Source organism: Neltuma alba, unplaced genomic scaffold (genome assembly GCF_004799145.2).
Source record: "Neltuma alba isolate B1F8T4 unplaced genomic scaffold, ASM479914v2 tig00002640_pilon, whole genome shotgun sequence".
NCBI lineage: Eukaryota > Viridiplantae > Streptophyta > Magnoliopsida > Fabales > Fabaceae > Neltuma > Neltuma alba.
Window position 1 is genome coordinate 70 of NW_021632949.1, and position 18961 is coordinate 19030.

Below are 18961 nucleotides of genomic sequence, written 5' to 3' on the forward strand. Positions count from 1 at the left end.
CAAAAGCTGTAGCCTGTAGGGCTTAACTTTGAGGGTAGTTGCTAGGTGATATGTTATGAATAATGGGCCCAAGGATTTTGGGCCTAGGCCCGTTTTCATTAAAAAGGACGGTCAGGGAAAATCCTTCATGGATAAGCTATACCATATCTCATTTTATCTACTCATTATTACTGCTATTATTTTTAGTTACCTATTTTTCATTTATCTGGTTTTCTCTCGGGGGTGTAGTTTTCTCCTCCTTGAGGGTTCGAACTAGAGGTCGGTAGGGTATCGCCGTCTCGTTCTCCTCTTCTAATTTGCCAGGGTCGAGCTACTGAGCAATCCAGAGCGCCCCCCCTCTCTCTTACAGAACCGGAGCATTTTCTGTCCCGTGGTCCCTCATGGCAGCTGCGGCTACAGCGTCGGTGGTGCCGGCTAACCGGCGGCGGATCACGAATCCGCAGGAGGATTTGGAGTTCGAGACGACGGAAGGCGTAGAGCCTATCTCGAGCTTCGAGAACATGGGTATCAAGGAGGATCTTCTCCGAGGCATCTATGCCTATGGCTTCGAGAAGCCCTCGGCAATCCAGCAGCGAGCCGTCAGACCTATTATTGAAGGACGGGATGTTATAGCTCAGGCCCAATCTGGTACTGGCAAGACGTCTATGATTGCCCTCACCGTTTGCCAAGTCGTCGATACTTCTATGAGAGAGTATGTGCTTCTTGAAAGCCTTTACTTTTTTAGATTTCGAATTTCCTTTTCCTTTCCTTTTATGCCTCTGCATGCCAAAAATTAGGGATTGGTTAATAATAATAATCCAGTTTTTTGGAATTTTTTTCCATGTTTCTTGGGGTAAACGTTATCTTTACTGGAAATTTGAGGCATTGGCTTTAGTGTGCTGGAGGAATATCTGATTCTTCTTGAAAATTGACCATTGCGTCCTTGGGGTTCCTGTCGGAGTTTAGCTTCGTTCGAGTGGACGATGAGGAGTATTGGAATTGAATGGCCTGAACATAAGGAAAGCAAAAAATTATGCTGAGGGGAAACCCTTTATATTGGACACAATGTAATCGGGCCAAGGGGGGTGGAGAGTTTGTTTGTTTGTACATTTTGTCAGTTGTAAATGGGAAAATCCTATTTGATTGTGCTTTGGCTAGCTTCCTATGTTAGGCTCTAGTATTTCAGATGTAAGAACAGACCTGCAATATGAGATCGAGTTTATAACGTAGTTTTTGGTACGGAAATTAATAGGATTAAAATAAAAACTCGGCTCTGAACTTCACTTTTGCTCCTGAATAGGTTCAGAACCTTACCAAGAATTGCTTGGAAAAACTGTATGCCTGGTCAAGCAAACATCAATCCTTTTTGCCCCTAGAATGAAACATATGTACTCCTCTATCAAGTTGAGCAACATAATAAATATATCATTACTTTTGTTCAGAAATTACAAGAATTTCTTTCCCTAGGCTGATGATAAGTTACAAAAGGTTTGCTTGTGAACGAACAACATGGCCTGCTTCTGTTCAACTAGACTTGTACTAGACCTCTCTGTATGTTGCAACTTTGCCATATCAAAGTATTTTCATTGTTAGCAAAGAAAATAGAAATATGAATGTCACACGTTGGTTTAGTGCATGAGAATGTGTGAATCAAGATGATTTGAGAGGATTGGAGTGAATGGAGGTGTTGAACAGTAGGTCGTGGATGGCACTTCTCATGAGTATTTCCATCTGTTATAGCGGGGTGGGTATAAGCTTGTTTTACTCAATTTGAAGGGATAAAAATGATGTTCCTTCACAATATTGAAGTTGATGTTGGCTTTCTTTTAGGAAATGCAAAACCAACTTAATGGAAGAGTTGATTTATATTCTTTGTTTGTCATCTTCTGTTAAATATGTATTATCATCTTATGATCTCCATCCTAATAATTTTGTTACAGAGTCCAGACCTTGATCTTGTCACCAACAAGAGAATTGGCCTCCCAGACTGAAAAGGTTATCTTGGCTATTGGAGATTACATAAATATACAAGCTCATTCATGCATTGGAGGTAAAAGTGTTGGAGAAGACATACGGAAGCTTGAGTATGGGGTTCATGTCGTTTCTGGAACTCCTGGACGAGTTTGTGACATGATAAAAAGGAGAACGTTGCGAACTAGAGCTATCAAATTGTTGGTCCTTGTAAGTTTAATGCGCCTTTCAACCATCGACTGCATTTTGTTGGGCCTTTTTATCTTGTCAACGGTTAACATCATTTCCATGACAGGATGAATCTGATGAAATGTTGAGCAGAGGGTTTAAGGATCAGATCTATGATGTGTATAGATATCTCCCTCCGGAACTTCAGGTTTTCTTTCTCTGCCGTCTTTCCTGCCTTTATGTTTTTGAAATGAAATCTCTTCTATCTTAAAAATCTTTTGAAATTTCTTCCATCTCAAATATCTTATTTATGTTCAGTAACTCATAGTTTTAAGTGTCCCCCCCCCCCCTTTTCTTTTAAAAATAGGAAGTATCATGTATATAGTGCGTGTCTAGGTTTCCAAGATATACTTGGGTTGGGTTGCATTGTATCATAAATCTTACCACTTTTTGACAACTGAGACTATATACCTGGCGCGGGTGTCTGTTACTAAAACACATGTACTTTGGTCTCTACTCTCTTGATTCTAGAAGTAGAACGGATATATTTCTTGTTATCATTGCAAGTCCTAAGGTTGGCTCAGCCCAAATCCTTAAAATTTACTGCTTAAGCTATTTTTATGTGAAGCATATAAAGTTTACCCTGATAATAGAGTTCTTTGAACTTTAATCGAATAGTCTATTGGTTATGTTATGTAGATAATTGTATGCATCTTTTGGGGAATTTAGTTACATAAATAGTGCATGTGTGTATTGTTTTTGTAATCAGGTAATTGGTGGGAGATGGAGTGTTAGCGATTGTATGCTTAGTGACTTTCCCCGATTGTATGCTCAGTGACTTTCCCCATTCTGAGTTTTGGTGCATATCAGCCTCTGAATTATTATGCTCTTACTGTAGGTTGTCTTGATTTCTGCCACCCTTCCTCATGAAATACTGGAGATGACAAATAAGTTCATGACAGATCCTGTAAGGATCCTTGTAAAACGTGATGAGTTGACTTTGGAGGTAAGCCATAGTTTAACATCATCTTAGTTCCTTTGAGAGCCTGCAGGATGTTGATGCAATTTTTCCCTTATGACAGGGCATCAAGCAATTTTTTGTGGCTGTTGAGAGGGAAGATTGGAAGTTTGATACTTTATGTGATCTTTATGATACCCTCACCATTACACAGGCTGTTATTTTTTGTAACACCAAGCGGAAGGTAAACAGAAACTCTCCATGCTTCATAGGACAGCCTTCTTCAGTCTACTCTGGGGAATTGTTGATTGCAGATACTATCTTTTAAATATTTGTTCAATAGTCTTCTGATCATATTTTGTCTGTTCTCCTGCTTTGGGAATAGGTTGACTGGTTGACTGAGAAAATGCGTAACAACAATTTCACCGTGTCATCAATGCATGGGGACATGCCTCAGAAAGAAAGAGATGCAATCATGGGAGAGTTTCGTGCTGGTACAACTCGTGTACTTATCACCACAGATGTTTGGGCTCGTGGTCTTGATGTGCAACAGGTGAGTGTTTACACCTTATTTATTTATGTTTCCATTTGTTAGCCTGTAAGATGTTTTCTGATTTCAATTCTTTTAGAACTCGGTGAAATAATAATAAATATACATATTCTGTTATCAGGTTTCTCTAGTTATAAACTATGACCTTCCGAATAATCGAGAGCTTTATATTCATCGTATTGGTCGATCTGGACGTTTTGGACGCAAGGTACGTGATTCAATGCCTATTGCAGTTTTATTGAGTGCTTTGAGCTGCTCAACTTTCTTTCATTTTTTGGGGTTTTGATGTTCTTTCCCATTGCTGTGTTACCAGTTTCTTGCTTCCTATTCTCTCTCTCTCTCACACACTTATAATTGGCCCATGTCATTGTTTGTAGGGTGTTGCAATCAACTTTGTCAAGAGTGATGACATCAAGATCCTGAGAGATATTGAGCAATATTACAGTACACAGATTGATGAAATGCCAATGAATGTTGCTGATCTCATATAAAGTGCTTTTGGTGTGCGGTGTGCTGGGTGAAGTGGAATTGTTCATGGCTTACTTAGGTAGTAGTGTTTTAACTGGTCATCTTAAATTGGGTGAATTTATTTTTGTTTATGTCCTTCCAAACTTGCCGCTTGGTGAGTTTATTTCCGCTATACATGGGATATACCAGAGTGCTGGCAGTTCTTGTTGATTTGGCTGAGATTGATGTGTAAATTATGGGACAAGTTGCTTTCTCTGGCTGTGTTGCCCTTGACAATTGAATGTAATTTAAGCTTCGTGACAGGTGGTAATCATATTTTCACTAGTCGCACTTAGAATCCTTTTTTTTTTTTTTTGGGGTGAACGGGTCTCAATCTTTATTTGCATGAACACGTTATCTGAAATCTGCAAGGGAAAAAGATTTATCTGCCTTTTCCGATCATCTCATCGCCTGGGAAAAATTTGGCAACATTTGAAGATTTAGTTAGAAAAATCAGGGGGAGTGACAAGGAAAGAGAGGCTAAGATATGAGCCCCCTTGAAAGCAAAGAATGAAGTGACAACCCGATCGTTATGCTTGTGCATTATTAGGTAGTAGCGTTATAATGTTATGCCTAGTTTTAATCCTCCGTAGCTACTGGGTCGCATGGCAACTCGCAATAGCAACTGTCAGTGCTGAATAAATGGTCGCACGCGAGTTCTTTTGTCAAGTGATTCTGGTGCGCTGGACTCATCCCCAATAAATTTGTGTTTAGGTCGTTAAAAAAAACATTCGTTGCATGTTAACCAATGCAGCTTGAGATGGTAAGTGGTGATGGAGGACATAAGTTCGAATCTTGTCTTGAGAAGTGTATTTCTTGAAAGAGATTTAGTCTTAATGCTCCTGCCAGATGGAAAGCAATTTGAAGTTCAAACGGATTTGAGAAGACTGTAAGTTTACAGACCAAAAAAAGGGCAAATTTCATCCCCGACCAAGGTCCCCGGTGGTTAAGTGATCAGAGCCATTGAAAGTGAAATGCCTTCAAGGTCAAGGTGAGGCTTGTACCCCTGACCTTTTGATTTACCAAATTGTAAAATTTTATATATACATATGATAGACTTAGTTTTAAACCATTAAAAAAAATTAATTTCATAAAGACAGCCGTGAATAAGTTATCAATTTTAGAAAAGCAGACATGGAGATTTATGTTGAAAGATAAATCATTTGATTAGGGACAGATCTAAAACATAATTGCAATCTGAAAGGAATGACCAACATTTTGAAATACCAGTGAAGTAGTTGACTGTAATCTATATTTAGGATGAGAAGCAGTATAACAAACCAAGAATCAAATTGTCAAAGTTGCTCGCAAATATATGACCAAAATCATGAGGCATAACCATATATTCATTATCCAATCAAGCAGATTGGAGAAGAAACATATATTGATAATTGTACAAGCGAATGACAATTAGCATGCACAAATTTGTTTGGTTATATGTACGAGAAAAAGAACTCATGGTACAAGCTCACAAGAAGGCCGCAAAAATTAGGAGCACAGACTAGAACTAGAATGTAATCTCAGAAGGCGCATGGAATGTTCTTCCTCGACAGATAGGTTCTAGATTTTCTCCGGCATATGAACACAATGGCGAGACTTCAACACCTGAACAAGAGAGGCAACTACGTTACACACTGACTAAGTTGAATAAGATAATCTTTTCTTTGGTAAGGAAAATTTAAAAAAAAAAAAAATGTTAATTTTGCATTAAAGATTATATTATGTTTCTGTTTCTGTTGTTCCTCCATGTTGGGTTTCACATTTCATTGTTTATTCCTCCCAAAATTTTTCCTCATCTTCAAAAGGTCTAATCTTTGTTTGACTTGTTTCAGCTTATTGGATAAAATCTTGCGATTCCATTTCTAGTACCAAAATTAAAGCTTAAAAGTGGCTCAAGATTTTATGCCTTTCCTCAGGGTTCCATAAAAAGAGGCAAAACTTACCAGTTGCATATAACGGCACCGAGTGAGTTAAGAAGCCACCAGCAGCAACCACCCAACGACTATGGAGTCTAAGAACAAGAAGTCTAGCACTATCTGGAGTGTCAAAATTGGATCCATTTGCATTTTTCACTGGTGCAAATTCTTCTTCCCGTAGTACCTGTACAGGATGCACAATATCCATAAGCAATAGTACTACTACTCTCAGGCACTCAATTTCTGGTAAGAATTAAGAGAATTATAAATACCTCATAAAGTGCAGTCGTAGGAGCATATGGAAATGCATCAAATATGAACTGTTCCAGTTTTAATCCCATTGTAAATCCATGTATGGAAGGGATTTTCTTCTCTGCAAGATGGTAACTGCACATAAAATCCATTTGTGGATCAATACCGTTAAAACATCTGAAGGTTATAGGCTAAGTGCATGTTTGGCATTGAGCAGAACAATGAAAATCAGTTTTGTGTCGGAGAGGGTTACTATGTATGACAGGCAGCATTGACTTGCTACTTTCCAGTTTCTCATATTCTATTTGCAAATTGCAAAGTTACATTCACACCCATGAATTTCTTCTTTAAAATTGAACTTCGTTAAAGAATAACAAATTTAGAGCGTCACGAGGAAATAAACCTATGGGAGAAGGCAATATACTTACATGCTGTCTTTCTCAAGGCCATTAGCGACTTGGTTCAGAAAATCCAGAGTGAACATGTGTAAGCACACCTGAAATTACAAGGTTGATGATGAACCACGAAGATAATTTAAAGAGTAGCCAACAAATATTACATTCAATTTTTCAGAAAGAAGTACAAAAGTCTTTAAGCACACAAAAGGGCCTGTTTCTAAACACAAGTTTCCCTCCATAAAAAGCCTCACACCCTGCATTCTCTCCCCCATACAGACTAGGACAGGAGTGAGTTTACTTCTTCACCAGTATTATTTTGCCCTTCTGCATGCTTTATGTCTTATGTCCCCTGGCCCTTTATAGCCCTTTCCTCGTTTAAATCTAGCTCCATTTCTTCTCAGCACACCCTCCCTCACTCCTCTAATAGACCAGGTCATTTTCTTCTTGGGTCTATCAAGCACTCAATGCACCAGAAGAAAAGGCGCAACGAAAATTAATAAACATTACAAATCTGCCCTATTCTTACTGAAAAAAAAAGTGCCGTATACCCCAAGAAATTCATTGAGTCACGGTCATCAATACATTAAAACCTTCCAATTGTGGTCCATATATAATTTTAGCGTCACTGTCAAAAATTATTAGTCCCACAAAATTAAGCGCAGGGAGCCAACTCTGAGGATTAGCATTAATCTAATTGATAACTTCAATCCCCATCCTTCCATTTTAAAAGACCATAATCAAAACTTTAAGAACCAGTCATCCATGGCAAGCGGAAAGGCCCTTAAAAAGCAAGGTTTGCGAAAAAAGGTTCAAGACCATGAAACAAAATAGAGCGGCAAAAGACTCACATTACTCCAACAAAAACGAAGACGGCCAGTTTCTTGATTGACCGCAGAAGCTAGAGATGGATCCAACTCACTGTATTCAACTACAGTAAGAGGTCCACCTTTCCCTCGACGTACAAATACACCAACCTTTTCTTGGGGATATGCCTGTTATATGAGAAACAGAGATACAAATAGTAAGCATTGAGAAAAGAAGCACAAGAGTAACTACATTATTTATTAAGAAGAAGACCAGTGCCTCCCGTAATTCCACAACAGGCAAATCCTATAATTTGGTCTAAGAAGTATAAAGAGAAACAAAAACACAGGATTTTTATAGACGTGTATTTTAGATATTATCCATGCCCTCCTGTTTTTCTATGCGAGGACGTATAAATAAGCACCTTATTTCTTCCAATCCTTAAGATTTTGTGGCATCACAAATTCATACATTTGTAGATGGAAGATGATTAAAAGCAACAGAGATGACTGGATAATTAAGTTTAGAAATTACTTGATAAAGAAGACTGGGTAACTAGTAAGGAAAACCTGATTGGTCAGTTACCTTGCGGACAACTTTGGCTGCAGCAGCTACTCCTTTATCAATGAAGTAACCCAGGAAAGCTGGATCAGCAACTCGGACCTGAATCATAAGTCCTAACAATTAAGTCTTCAAATAATAGGGAGTGAATGACAACTGACTAGGTAACGTGACTAATTCCAGTTCAAAACAGAAAATAAGGAGACGTCACCAGCGCATTATCAACTCCGTAGCAATCAATATACTTAATTCCTCTTGAGGCCATATCTTCCAATAACCTCGAATATTTCAGAGCTGAACAAGAAAAGAATTTCCCATTTTAATAAATAAACTCATGCAATATGTGAAAAATAAGAAAAGTACATTCAATTTTAACATTTCAAATTCAAAGAATATATAAAAAGCTTTAATAAACTACAATACCTGAATATACTCCACCATTCCCATCAGGAGCCTTAGCTACCTGGCTTCAGAAAGTTCAAATATTAAACCACCAGCATAACAAAATAGTTTCAAACCAAGAAAGGCAATACGGCGTCACACACCAACAAGAGACAACTTAAGTACGACAATCCCATACAATGTACAATTTATATCCTTAAATGCTAATTGTAGAAGATATATTTGCAGTTCTAGGGGGAAAATTAAAAAGGAGAGAAAATCAAGGAATATTTTCAACATTCTATAATTAATATTTAAGATTTTAAGTATATTGGCATGCGGATGGTCAAACTCAAAATGTCAAGTTTTAATGGATCAGACATACATCCTAATTATTTCAAGCTATTGGTGTATAAATGCAAGTTCCATACATCCTAATTATTTCAAGCTATTGGTGTATAAATGAAAGTTCCAGTTATCAGTTGTCTATACAGCCTTGGTATTATTTAGTGTGTCATTCAGAGCCTGCTCTATTATACAAGCCAGTACAAATTATAAGCTTTGCCAAGGAACACCTTTTTCTTTTTAGTGAAAGAAGAAAATAAAGAAATCATAAGCAAAAATAATACAGAGGATAAGAAACTCATAGGAACAGTCAAAATATCAACAAAAATTAAAAACATGGTAAATGAAGAGCCACAAGGTCAAAAGGCCTCTTCAATCTCTCTGAGGTCCAGTTAACAAAATCTCCCATAAAAAATGGTCACAAAGCGTCAGCTAAAATAACAGACTGAAGAAAAACATACTACAGCTCTCATTTGGACGTATATCAAAATGAAATTTTAAAAAATCAATAAATTTGTTGTTCGAATTTAAAATGTCAAAAAAAAAAAAATGAAATACATATGTGAATCATCACCGATAAAAAATATGACTTCATATGTGAATTATCACACATAAAAAATTGCAAGGTCAATCTTTCAAATTTTTCTGAACCCACACTCCTGTAGTTTTTTCATGGCTTCCAATTTAAACATTAGAGAAAAGAAAGTAAAAACACATGTAAGGAGAAAACTCATTAAAAGAAAGAGACCATACTCTGTATGGAGTTTCCATTATAAATCTACCGCTCTTGGAAACACAAGGGATGGTCCCTTGCTGGAAGAAGGTAACCTATATCAAAGAGGTGAATCCAAAGTAAGCAACCTCGCCCACTGAAAAACAGGTAGTAATAGCACAAGGAAAGGTTTCGAGGCTTCTTACTTGGTCTGGGTCAAGACCAAAAAATTTATGACTTTCAAAGAATTTCCGTGTTGCATCATCAGTGAATGGACTAGTCATGATGTACCAGTGTATTTGCACTGAAGAAGTAGAACCTACACGATGCAAAATTGGTAAGAATGACAAATACAATGGCGTATGAATAAACTTTACCAACACAAATGAAACCTACTCTCATTTGTAGCTTGCGCAGCCAGTCTCTGTACACACAAAATTCGCTCTGCTTGCAGTTGGAAAAGTGACTTTCCCGATGGAAGTCCAATATCTAAAAAGAAAATTAACAACACATAAAGAACCAATAAATTTTAATGATTTATTCCCAGAGAACTTCCAAGCACCAAAAGTACCATCATCTCACAGATAATAAATAGCTAAAAGGAAGACCTATAAACGTTGCACAAAAATGAAAACTATGCTTCAGTTACTTCAAACTGTATGCTAAGCAGAAAACTTGTCTACATGCTTGATATCGAAGTAATATTCATATTTTTTGTAGAAAAGAAGAAAAATGTAATTTATCATCGCATTCACCAGCATTCCTTTTCTTATATACATTATTAAATGAATATAGTTTTCTTTAGTATTGGGCGTAGCCCTGTTATAAAAAGAATCCAAACTTTCTTTTCATTTACTTTAAGGACTTGAGATTCGATCTCCTCAAATATTAGAAATTCAATGTTTTGTTTCATCACTAAATTTCAGTGAGAAATTTTCATTTTCATAAAAAATACCCTAAGTATTCCAGTTATCTTCCAAAATAATTTAAATATTTCCAAAAGCTTATTTTTCTGAAAGAAGCATCTATGAGAGGTTACACAATTACAATGATTACTCCATAAAATAACAGGTCCAGCGCATCAGTGACAAGCCTTCCATTTCATGTTAAAATCATCATGACTAAAAAGAATATGCAAAGAATATTAAGAGTAGAGAATAAATTCATCTATTGCCAGGGACTGCAATTAGAACCTCAAGACAAATATGTATAACATGTGAAGTGATAGGCTTTATCATATTCAATTAAAAGTTTGAAAAGAAAGAGTAAACTAATTAACACCAGACTGAGTTTCATAACATTTCCAGTCCAACAGAATTGCCATAAAAGAAGAATTGAGATGACTCACTGAAACATCCTTTTGGATCTGAACTTCCAAGGCGCGTCCCCTGCATTTACAGGTTCAAGACATCCTTGAGACAGCCATACAGGTAAATTGGGTGAAGTTTAATATTTAAAATAAAAACAGCTTTTAAAGCGAACATTATAATTTATTAGAACTTATCATTTGGTGAGCCTCCAGTTTAAGGGTAAGTTTGTTTAAAATGATGAGAAAGGTGATTTTGGTTGACTAAATATAAAGACTAAAGAGGAGTTATAGGGACTTAGAAGCTTAAGGTGAAAAGGGGGAGTGTGTTGAAAATAATCTACTTATAGCTTATGTGTGTACTGAATTTATATATTTAAAAATAAATTAGTAATTAAATAAAAATAAAATAAATTAATAAAATCCAGAAAACTTGAAAGCTTGGAGGTAATAGAAATTTAATATACAGAATGTTTTCAAATTATAAAAAACAGAAAAAGTAAAGTTCACATGCATAGCAAATATCAAGACATCGGTATAATAACAATGTCTATGATAAATATGAAAAAAGGAACTTAAAAGGATGGTCGGTAATGATTGGATGTTGATTAAAATGGGGTAGAAAATTTTCAATAATCTGGAATTGAGAAAGAAAATAGAGAACTGAAATTATTAGTACGATTTAACTATCACACGCATAAATAGCTACTAAAGCCGCTTCTTCTTTTGGCCAGAGCGCCACTAAATAATGATGATTTTATTTTAAATTGGTGAAACCCGATGAGAAAAGAGTAGGGAACCCATAAAGCAACTTTATTGTGCTTCATGATTACACTAAACCAAGTTAAGGGCACTACTTTTCTACAAACAAATCAGTCACATGTTATTACAAGGGAACACCAAAAAGTTAAATCAATCATCGTCGCCTCTAGAATAATTTATACACTACGATACTGCAAAGAATTTTTATTAAAGTGAAAAAGCATCTTCTTTTAAATTAAGCAAGCACAATTTTTCAGGTGAATGATGCTGGGCTTTAGAGACCATCAATCAACAGGGAGACTAACATCGTCACCGCACATTTGTCCCAAATGTAGAGATATTTTCCAAAAAGAGGCAACATCATACCAAAATAATGTTTCGGGTAGTGTTAAAAAAAAAAAAAAAAGGGAGAAATCACACTCTGAATTATTATTATCGTCTATAATGCCCCTTTCAGAGAAGTTCATTGCACCAACAGAAGTAGAAGACAAATAGACAAAGATAACAGAGCACTCGATTAAACCCAAAAGCATTCTGCTCCCACCCCAAAAAAAAAAAAAAAAAGAAAGAAAGAATCAAAAGAAGGATGATGCCAAAAGACATCAAGGATCTCTTTAGCGTTAGAACATTTGGAAGAAAAAAAAATGACGATCGTAATAAATCGCAGTAGTACCTGGCCACCCGATAAAAGCAATACAGCTAACTTCCCATCTGATATAGCCTTTAAACCCATCTTCCACCATCGCTCTCTTTCTTCTATGGTTCGCTCCTCCACCGTCGACACGGTACTCTCTGGCACCGGCTCAATGGCAGCTGCAGGTAGTCCTGGAGTGATTTCACACAAAATACGCCCGTCAAAACTGTTTTCCTTTCAGAATAAGGATGCACAGCGTAAGTGGATATGGTTATGAGGCGAGAAATATGGATACACCTTGAGATCGAAGTGAACATCGGATAATCCGGTCAATCCTCGGGAGATCTACATTCTGCAAATTGAACTCATCAATTACATTACAACAAAGTTAAATTAACAAAAGTCAAATTTTTTCGTTTTTGCGAACATATCACAAAAAATTCGATACTAAAGAAATTTCTAATTGATCTGAAAACCGGAATCAACATCCAATAGTACAAATTAAAATTCCAATCCCAGAAGTATGGGCAACAAAGTTGAGCAGTAAATCTTAAAATTCGATGCCCTGAATTCACAATCAATGACATCCATTCGAACGCGAAACAAGCTGACTTAGTAAAACACCAATAATTATTGGACAAAAAAGCAGGACATATAATTCCGAATAGCGGAAATCTAACTTCCCGACTGAACAAGAACGAAAGAACTGAAATGGCAGATCGAAAAGATTATAGGGAGGGAGCGGAGTTTACTTCGATGTCCTTAACAAGTAGGTCACGTTCTCCCGGGGAAAGCTCGTCCCAGAGGGCAAAAGCGTCCTCCTGACCATAATCCTTGAGCCTCTCAAGCAGATGCTGTGGTGGCGCCGTCAGCGAAGATACGACGCCGTTCCCATCCAATCCCACCGACGAAGGCTCTCTCATTCTCTCCGTCTCTCTCTCTCTCCCTCAGTGCTTCGTGTGAAGTGTTTCGTCTTTGTTGGTTTTAGAGACAGAGGAACAGTGGGAAGGAGGACAAGAATCAAATCAGAGTAACAACCTCACCGGCATATTGCGAAATGACGTAAATGACCTTCATACATTGCTTGAAATTCAGGAATACGATGTAGCGTCGTCGGCTTTCAAATTTTTAACACCAAAGGCAACTGCGGAATCTTAACGGCATACCTTTCAAAAATAGAAACAAGAATTCTATCCTGATAATTAAAATTTCTAAAAATCAATTTTCATTATATTATATAGAAGCAAAATGAGTAATTAGTGTTGAATCACAAATTAATTATTTATACATCTCAGATGATGATTGCAAAACAAATTTGCTACATACTACCTCCGGTCCTTATGTTGCAGAAATCTTTTAAAGGAGGAAATATTTCGGGAAAAAAACAGAGAAGGAAAATGGAGAAAAATATGAAAGCTCCACTAAGTTAAATATATATATTTTGCGTTAAGATGCATCCAGCACTTCAAAATATATTTTTTATATGCATCTAACACCCTAAAGTATTTTGTGATGTATTCAGCGTTCCGAAATATTTTTTAGGGGTGCCTAACATCTTGAAGTGTTTTTTTTTTTCCTCGCCACTGGATGCCTCAAAAAATAGTTTTGGTGTTGGACGCATTTGAAAAAAATACTTTGAAATGTTGGATACACCAAAAAATATTTTACGGTGCTGGACGCACCTAAAAAAATATTTCTGGGTGCTGGATGTACCAGAAAATACTTTAGGATGATGGATGCACCTAAGAAAATACTTCAGGATGCTGGATATATTTTAAATTTTTAACTCTTTTTTTTAGACTTTGATAAGTATTTTCAAGTTTCCAAACTAGTCTATTAAATATATAAATGTTTCTCTAATGAATTTCATATTCTGCTCTTTTTTTTTTTTTGGGAAAAAAATTACGTAGGATAAACATTATATTGGCCTTGGCAGATGATAAATATGGAAGGGACAATTAATCAATGAGGCCTGTTATAATGTGTTTGTCGCCACACCTATGCTTATTTTTTAATGGGTTTGGGACAAGTCTTGACCCCTCCAGGTTGTTTTGTCTGCTTCATCAGATCTTGTGCACCTATCCAATGCCCTCTACTGTTTTATTTTGTCTGGTTCTTTTTTATAAGATTTTATTTAGTCATATTTGAATATTAAATGTGTTTTAATTAATTTTTTTCCTAATTAATTTTTTATTTTCTCTTCTCTTTTTTTTCTCATGCCACATTCTTATCTTTTTTCATCTAGAATTTCTCTTTCTTATTTGTCCCCTTATTAAATAAGGACATATTAAAAATATTAATTTTTACATATTTATTACTTTTAATTAACTTTAACTATTTTCTTTTTAAACTCTACTATCTCACACACACTTAGGTCTCTCTCCCTCCCCCTCACACAGACAAGTATATTAATTAAACCATGTATTACGTACAATTATGCCTCAAATAATGAGGCGAAAAGATTGAAGTGTAATCATAATAAAAAGATTTAAAATTTGAAATTATGTTGAAAAGTTGAAACACTTGTGGATTAAGTTAAAGATATGCCCTTCAACGATTCTTTCAAAGATTATTTATTTTACTCTTATTTAATAATATGATACTCCTCCGGTCCTTAATATATGACCAAATTGTTGAGTAGGTTTTGGTCCTAAATATAAGACCCATTTCTCATATTTATCAATTTTCTCTAAATTATCCCTATAGATATTCCCTAAACCATAATCAAGTAGAAGAGGGAGAAATGTATTAAGAAAGATAATCATAGTGTTTTAGGAAAAATATGTCACATTTCTTATAATTAACTAACTTACCTAACTTCCTTAATCTAATCAAATTAGTCAAATGAGTCTTATATTAAGGACCGGAGGAGTAATTTAAAACTCCTTCCTCTCATGACAACAAGAGATAAAAGCGAAAAACTATCCTTGATTTACCTTGTAAATCTGTTACATTTTGGACCAGAGTTTTCTTTCAGGAGACTTCTTATATTATGAACCGGATGGAATATCAAATAGCACATAATGTTACCCTTCAATTAAAAAAAAAAAAACAGGATAATGTTGTTCTTACTATTAATTGCTGTTGCTTTCACTATTAAGTAATTGCATCCTGAGAGTCAAAATTCAATAATATGCACACACACATGTACTCTTCCGGTCCTAAATATAAGACCTATTTTGTAATGTAATTTATACTATGAAATGTGTCTTATATTTAGAACCGGAGGAGTATAAAAAACTAATGATTATTGTCGCTTCAATTGTTCTTATTTTGTGCGTATACAAACAAAATGAGGAGGTCGCAATTTAGTGTATCATGTCACAGTTTTGTCAAACCTAGCATATGTGCCTAATTAATTGAATTATCTACAGTTAATTAAACAGCTGTATATAATTCAAGGAGCGATTTACCAAAGTATGATTACCTATAAAACTTAATTTTATTATTTGCATTGTTATATTGTACGTAATACACCATATACAGATTCATTTCGTGGTTACTAATAAAAAAGAAGGATAAAGCTTTCATTGAGACATTGACTGTTATCTTAGTTGCTTGTTTTGCAATTTGTTCTTGAAAACTACATGCTAACGCCTAGCTGTTATATTCCTTCTTGCTTAATTCAAATTGTCAAACACACTGATTTTTTTTTTAGTTATAAATAGTAGGGATATATTTAGATGGGGTAAAAATGATCTTTAAAATTATTTCATTATTTCAAAATTATATATCTTTGTGTGTGTGTGTGTGAAACGCACACGGATTTATAACAATTTAATTAGTTTTTGAAATATTATACTTATTGTTTTGCTGTCATATATAAATTATTCAAACAAATAGAAAGAGATGGAATGAAATAAGAATAAAAAATTTGCATGGAGTATAACAGAAGCTACATTACATATAACTCAATAAAAAATGCAATTCTATATAAATTTTATAAATGTTGAATAATATTATTGGCATCGATACTCTGATAAAATAATCTATGTTTGGATTGAAGAAAAGTAAACGAGCAAGAAAAGCGAAGTAAATTCTTAACTGATATTTTTTAATTTAACCTTATTAATTTGAGCAAAATTAAATAATTTCACCATTCAGGAAAAAAGATTAGAGGGTGTTTGGCAACATGTAAAAGTGTTTCTGAGAAGCACTTTTTTGTAAAACGAAATAAATTCCTCTACATATTTACTTCATAAATCGTAAAAACAGTTTTGAAATTATAATTTGGTTTCTATCTGATCACTCCTAAATATTGTTTCACCATATAATTCTATCCTATTTGATTAGTTCGAGACTCAAAGGGATGCTAATAATTGAGGTAGCTGTTAAGAGGTTAGAACCGTGAAAGTCGCAACCAATATTTCAAGTCATATGATTTTGTTTTCAATTCATTGTTAGGTGGAGAACTTTTTAGATGCATTGATTATATCGTACTTAATAATAATAAATATTTGATTTATTTTTATGGATAATGATTGAAAAAAAAGACTTCAGCCTCCCGATATGGCCCTGTTGTTAGGTACAAAGTGTACTCCCGATATTTTATTTTATTTTGTTTTTGGTTGTTACGAGTTGGCGAATGATTTTATTTTTGGAAACATATGTTAAAGAAAATGTAAAAACAAAATCTAAACTAAGTCAAATTATTGATAGTTTAATTTTTAATGAAAAGTACGTAGACGAAGTTGTTTATATCAGTTTATGTGTCACACATATGGATACTTGGCCTATTTTTTAATGTAGGTTTATAAGCAAATAATAATATTTGAAAAATAGGGCACATGGACATGAGAAAGAACTTAAAATTATATATACTTCCAGCCCACAATATAAAACACTTCTAAAAGATGGCTTGGTCCAAAATATAAATTAAGAGTATTAATACTTATTTGTTAATTTTGTCATTGCAATTAATACTTAGATTTACTCCTTTGATCCTATTTATAAGATAGAGAGAGGAGATTTTTCTTGGTCTTATTTATAAATCACTTTATTAAATTTTTAGGATGCATGTATTATTTTTTTCTTTCATTTATTATAATGTAAATAATTATTTTTTGAAATGAATGTATATTAAATAGAGGTAACGCTGAAAAGTTGTTATATTTTAATAGAAAGTCAATATATTTTAAGATTATTCTTGATATGTGTAAAATATATTGGAAGTGTCTGATAATTAGAACTATAAGAATAATTCCTTATGTTTTTCTCTTTTCTTCATAACCTCATTTAATATGGATAAAGTTGAAAAAAGATTTTAATTGGAAACATATTTAATAAGTTAGCTATATATATATATATATATATATATTTTACTCACGAACTAGTTATTAATTGTATTGCGGACTGGAGAGAGTATAAGGAAATTAATTTAAGTATTGTACTTTTTTTAAAATTTTATTATTATATGTAAGATTATGTTGATGGTCATGAATTTTTAGTTTGTCTTTGTCGGAGCAGATTTATGAAAGATCAGGTCTATCTAATGACTAATATTATCGGCTGTCGTCATGACACATTATTCAACTTGAATTTCGAAAATGATACTCCTCCGATTTTAAATATAAGATCTTTATCTATATTATATAAGAGTCTTATATTTAGGATCGGACGAGTATCATTTTCTTTTTTAGACTATAAGTATCTTTGACTAGTATAAAATCAAAATACTAATTATATAAGGGATGTTTGGATATCTCTAAAACTACTTTTCTGTAAATAGAGATAAACTCCTTCACATATTTATATCTTGTACAACTTGGGTTCTATTCAAACACCTCAATAAAAGTACTATATTTCTTTTCTTGGGTTCGAGGGTAAATGGGAGATTCCCTAACTAGCCTTATCACATTGTGGCTGCATCCCTGTTGGCCTGCTTAAAATCACGTTGTTTTAATTAATACAATAAATATTTCACTCTAAAAAAATTAATACAATGAATATTATGGCCCAAAGATATCTAATAAATTAAATTTTTACTAAAAACACTTATATATATATATATATATATAAGTAGATGTATTTTTTTGACGGACCTGGTAATAGAGGATTGAAAAGTCAAACTATACAATATTGTTTGGCTCAGAAATGAACTTCCCATGAAGCTATTTTCCAAAAAAAAAAAAAAAGGCACTGCAAAGACGGCATAATTTTTCAACATTTCGCCGCAAAAAAAAGGCCTCGCCTTCTGTAATTTTTTTTCTCTAATTAATTTCTTGATTTATTCATATTGATTGAAAATCATATTCTATGCCACCGTACGTAGGGGTCAACTAAGGTATAAAAGCAATTCGGTTTATAATTTCTTAATTCAGAACAACTCAATCCTAATAATTTTTTGACTCTAATACAACTTAATTTTTATAATTTAGTACCAACTTAATAAACTACAATAAGTTTTTTTATTTGCCAACTACACTAAGTTGTACATACTGAATTGAAGTTTATGAACTATTTATTATTCTTTATTCCTATATAGTCCATATACCTTTTTCTAATTAAACCAAAAAAGTCAATTCTATATAATTTTTTTGTTATATGATAAATAATACATAAAAAATTCAATATCATGATTTGATTGGAAGCAATTATTTTATATAAATATTTTTAATACAAATATTTTGAGTTTATATTGCTGCCTTTAAGTAATATACTTATTGCCTTTAAAGTGTGTGTTTTTTAATGTACTGGTCAAAACTGCCAATTCACCTAGCTAGTTTACAATAATAATTAACTATTCAAAAATTAGTTT

At 34.1% G+C, this 18961-nt stretch overlaps 2 protein-coding genes across 2 annotated transcripts; one reads left to right on the plus strand and one right to left on the minus strand.

The window, feature by feature from the left end:
* The first annotated feature begins 225 nt into the window (after nucleotides 1-225).
* Nucleotides 226-4431, plus strand: LOC114734647 (eukaryotic initiation factor 4A-3). The gene is made up of 8 exons (XM_028922287.1): nucleotides 226-691; nucleotides 1920-2160; nucleotides 2246-2326; nucleotides 3017-3124; nucleotides 3201-3320; nucleotides 3462-3629; nucleotides 3748-3834; nucleotides 4004-4431. Exons 1-8 carry the CDS (start codon nucleotides 381-383, stop codon nucleotides 4115-4117), a joined length of 1230 nt encoding a protein of 409 aa, XP_028778120.1. The 5' UTR covers nucleotides 226-380; the 3' UTR covers nucleotides 4118-4431.
* A 975-nt stretch (nucleotides 4432-5406) lies between these two features.
* LOC114734597 (UDP-N-acetylglucosamine diphosphorylase 1) lies at nucleotides 5407-13189 on the minus strand. The gene is made up of 15 exons (XM_028922222.1): nucleotides 12957-13189; nucleotides 12502-12556; nucleotides 12244-12395; nucleotides 10851-10890; nucleotides 9899-9991; nucleotides 9709-9821; nucleotides 9544-9618; nucleotides 8488-8527; nucleotides 8276-8358; nucleotides 8089-8166; nucleotides 7548-7691; nucleotides 6730-6797; nucleotides 6322-6436; nucleotides 6077-6233; nucleotides 5407-5738 (listed from the first exon to the last, which is right to left on the minus strand). Exons 1-15 carry the CDS (start codon nucleotides 13125-13127, stop codon nucleotides 5641-5643), a joined length of 1482 nt encoding a protein of 493 aa, XP_028778055.1. The 5' UTR covers nucleotides 13128-13189; the 3' UTR covers nucleotides 5407-5640.
* Between the last annotated feature and the right edge of the window lie 5772 nt (nucleotides 13190-18961).

Coding starts and splice junctions, on each gene's coding strand:
- LOC114734597 (XM_028922222.1), bottom strand. CDS start 13,127: ATGAGAGAGCCTTCGTCGGTGGGATTGGATGGGAACGGCGTCGTATCT. Junction 8,359..8,487: donor GAATGGTGGAGTATATTCAG/GTATTGTAGTTT, acceptor TTTCTTGTTCAG/CTCTGAAATATTCGAGGTTA. Junction 7,692..8,088: donor CAGCCAAAGTTGTCCGCAAG/GTAACTGACCAA, acceptor CTCATATAACAG/GCATATCCCCAAGAAAAGGT.
- LOC114734647 (XM_028922287.1), top strand. CDS start 381: ATGGCAGCTGCGGCTACAGCGTCGGTGGTGCCGGCTAACCGGCGGCGG. Junction 3,321..3,461: donor TTTGTAACACCAAGCGGAAG/GTAAACAGAAAC, acceptor CTTTGGGAATAG/GTTGACTGGTTGACTGAGAA. Junction 3,630..3,747: donor GTGGTCTTGATGTGCAACAG/GTGAGTGTTTAC, acceptor TTCTGTTATCAG/GTTTCTCTAGTTATAAACTA.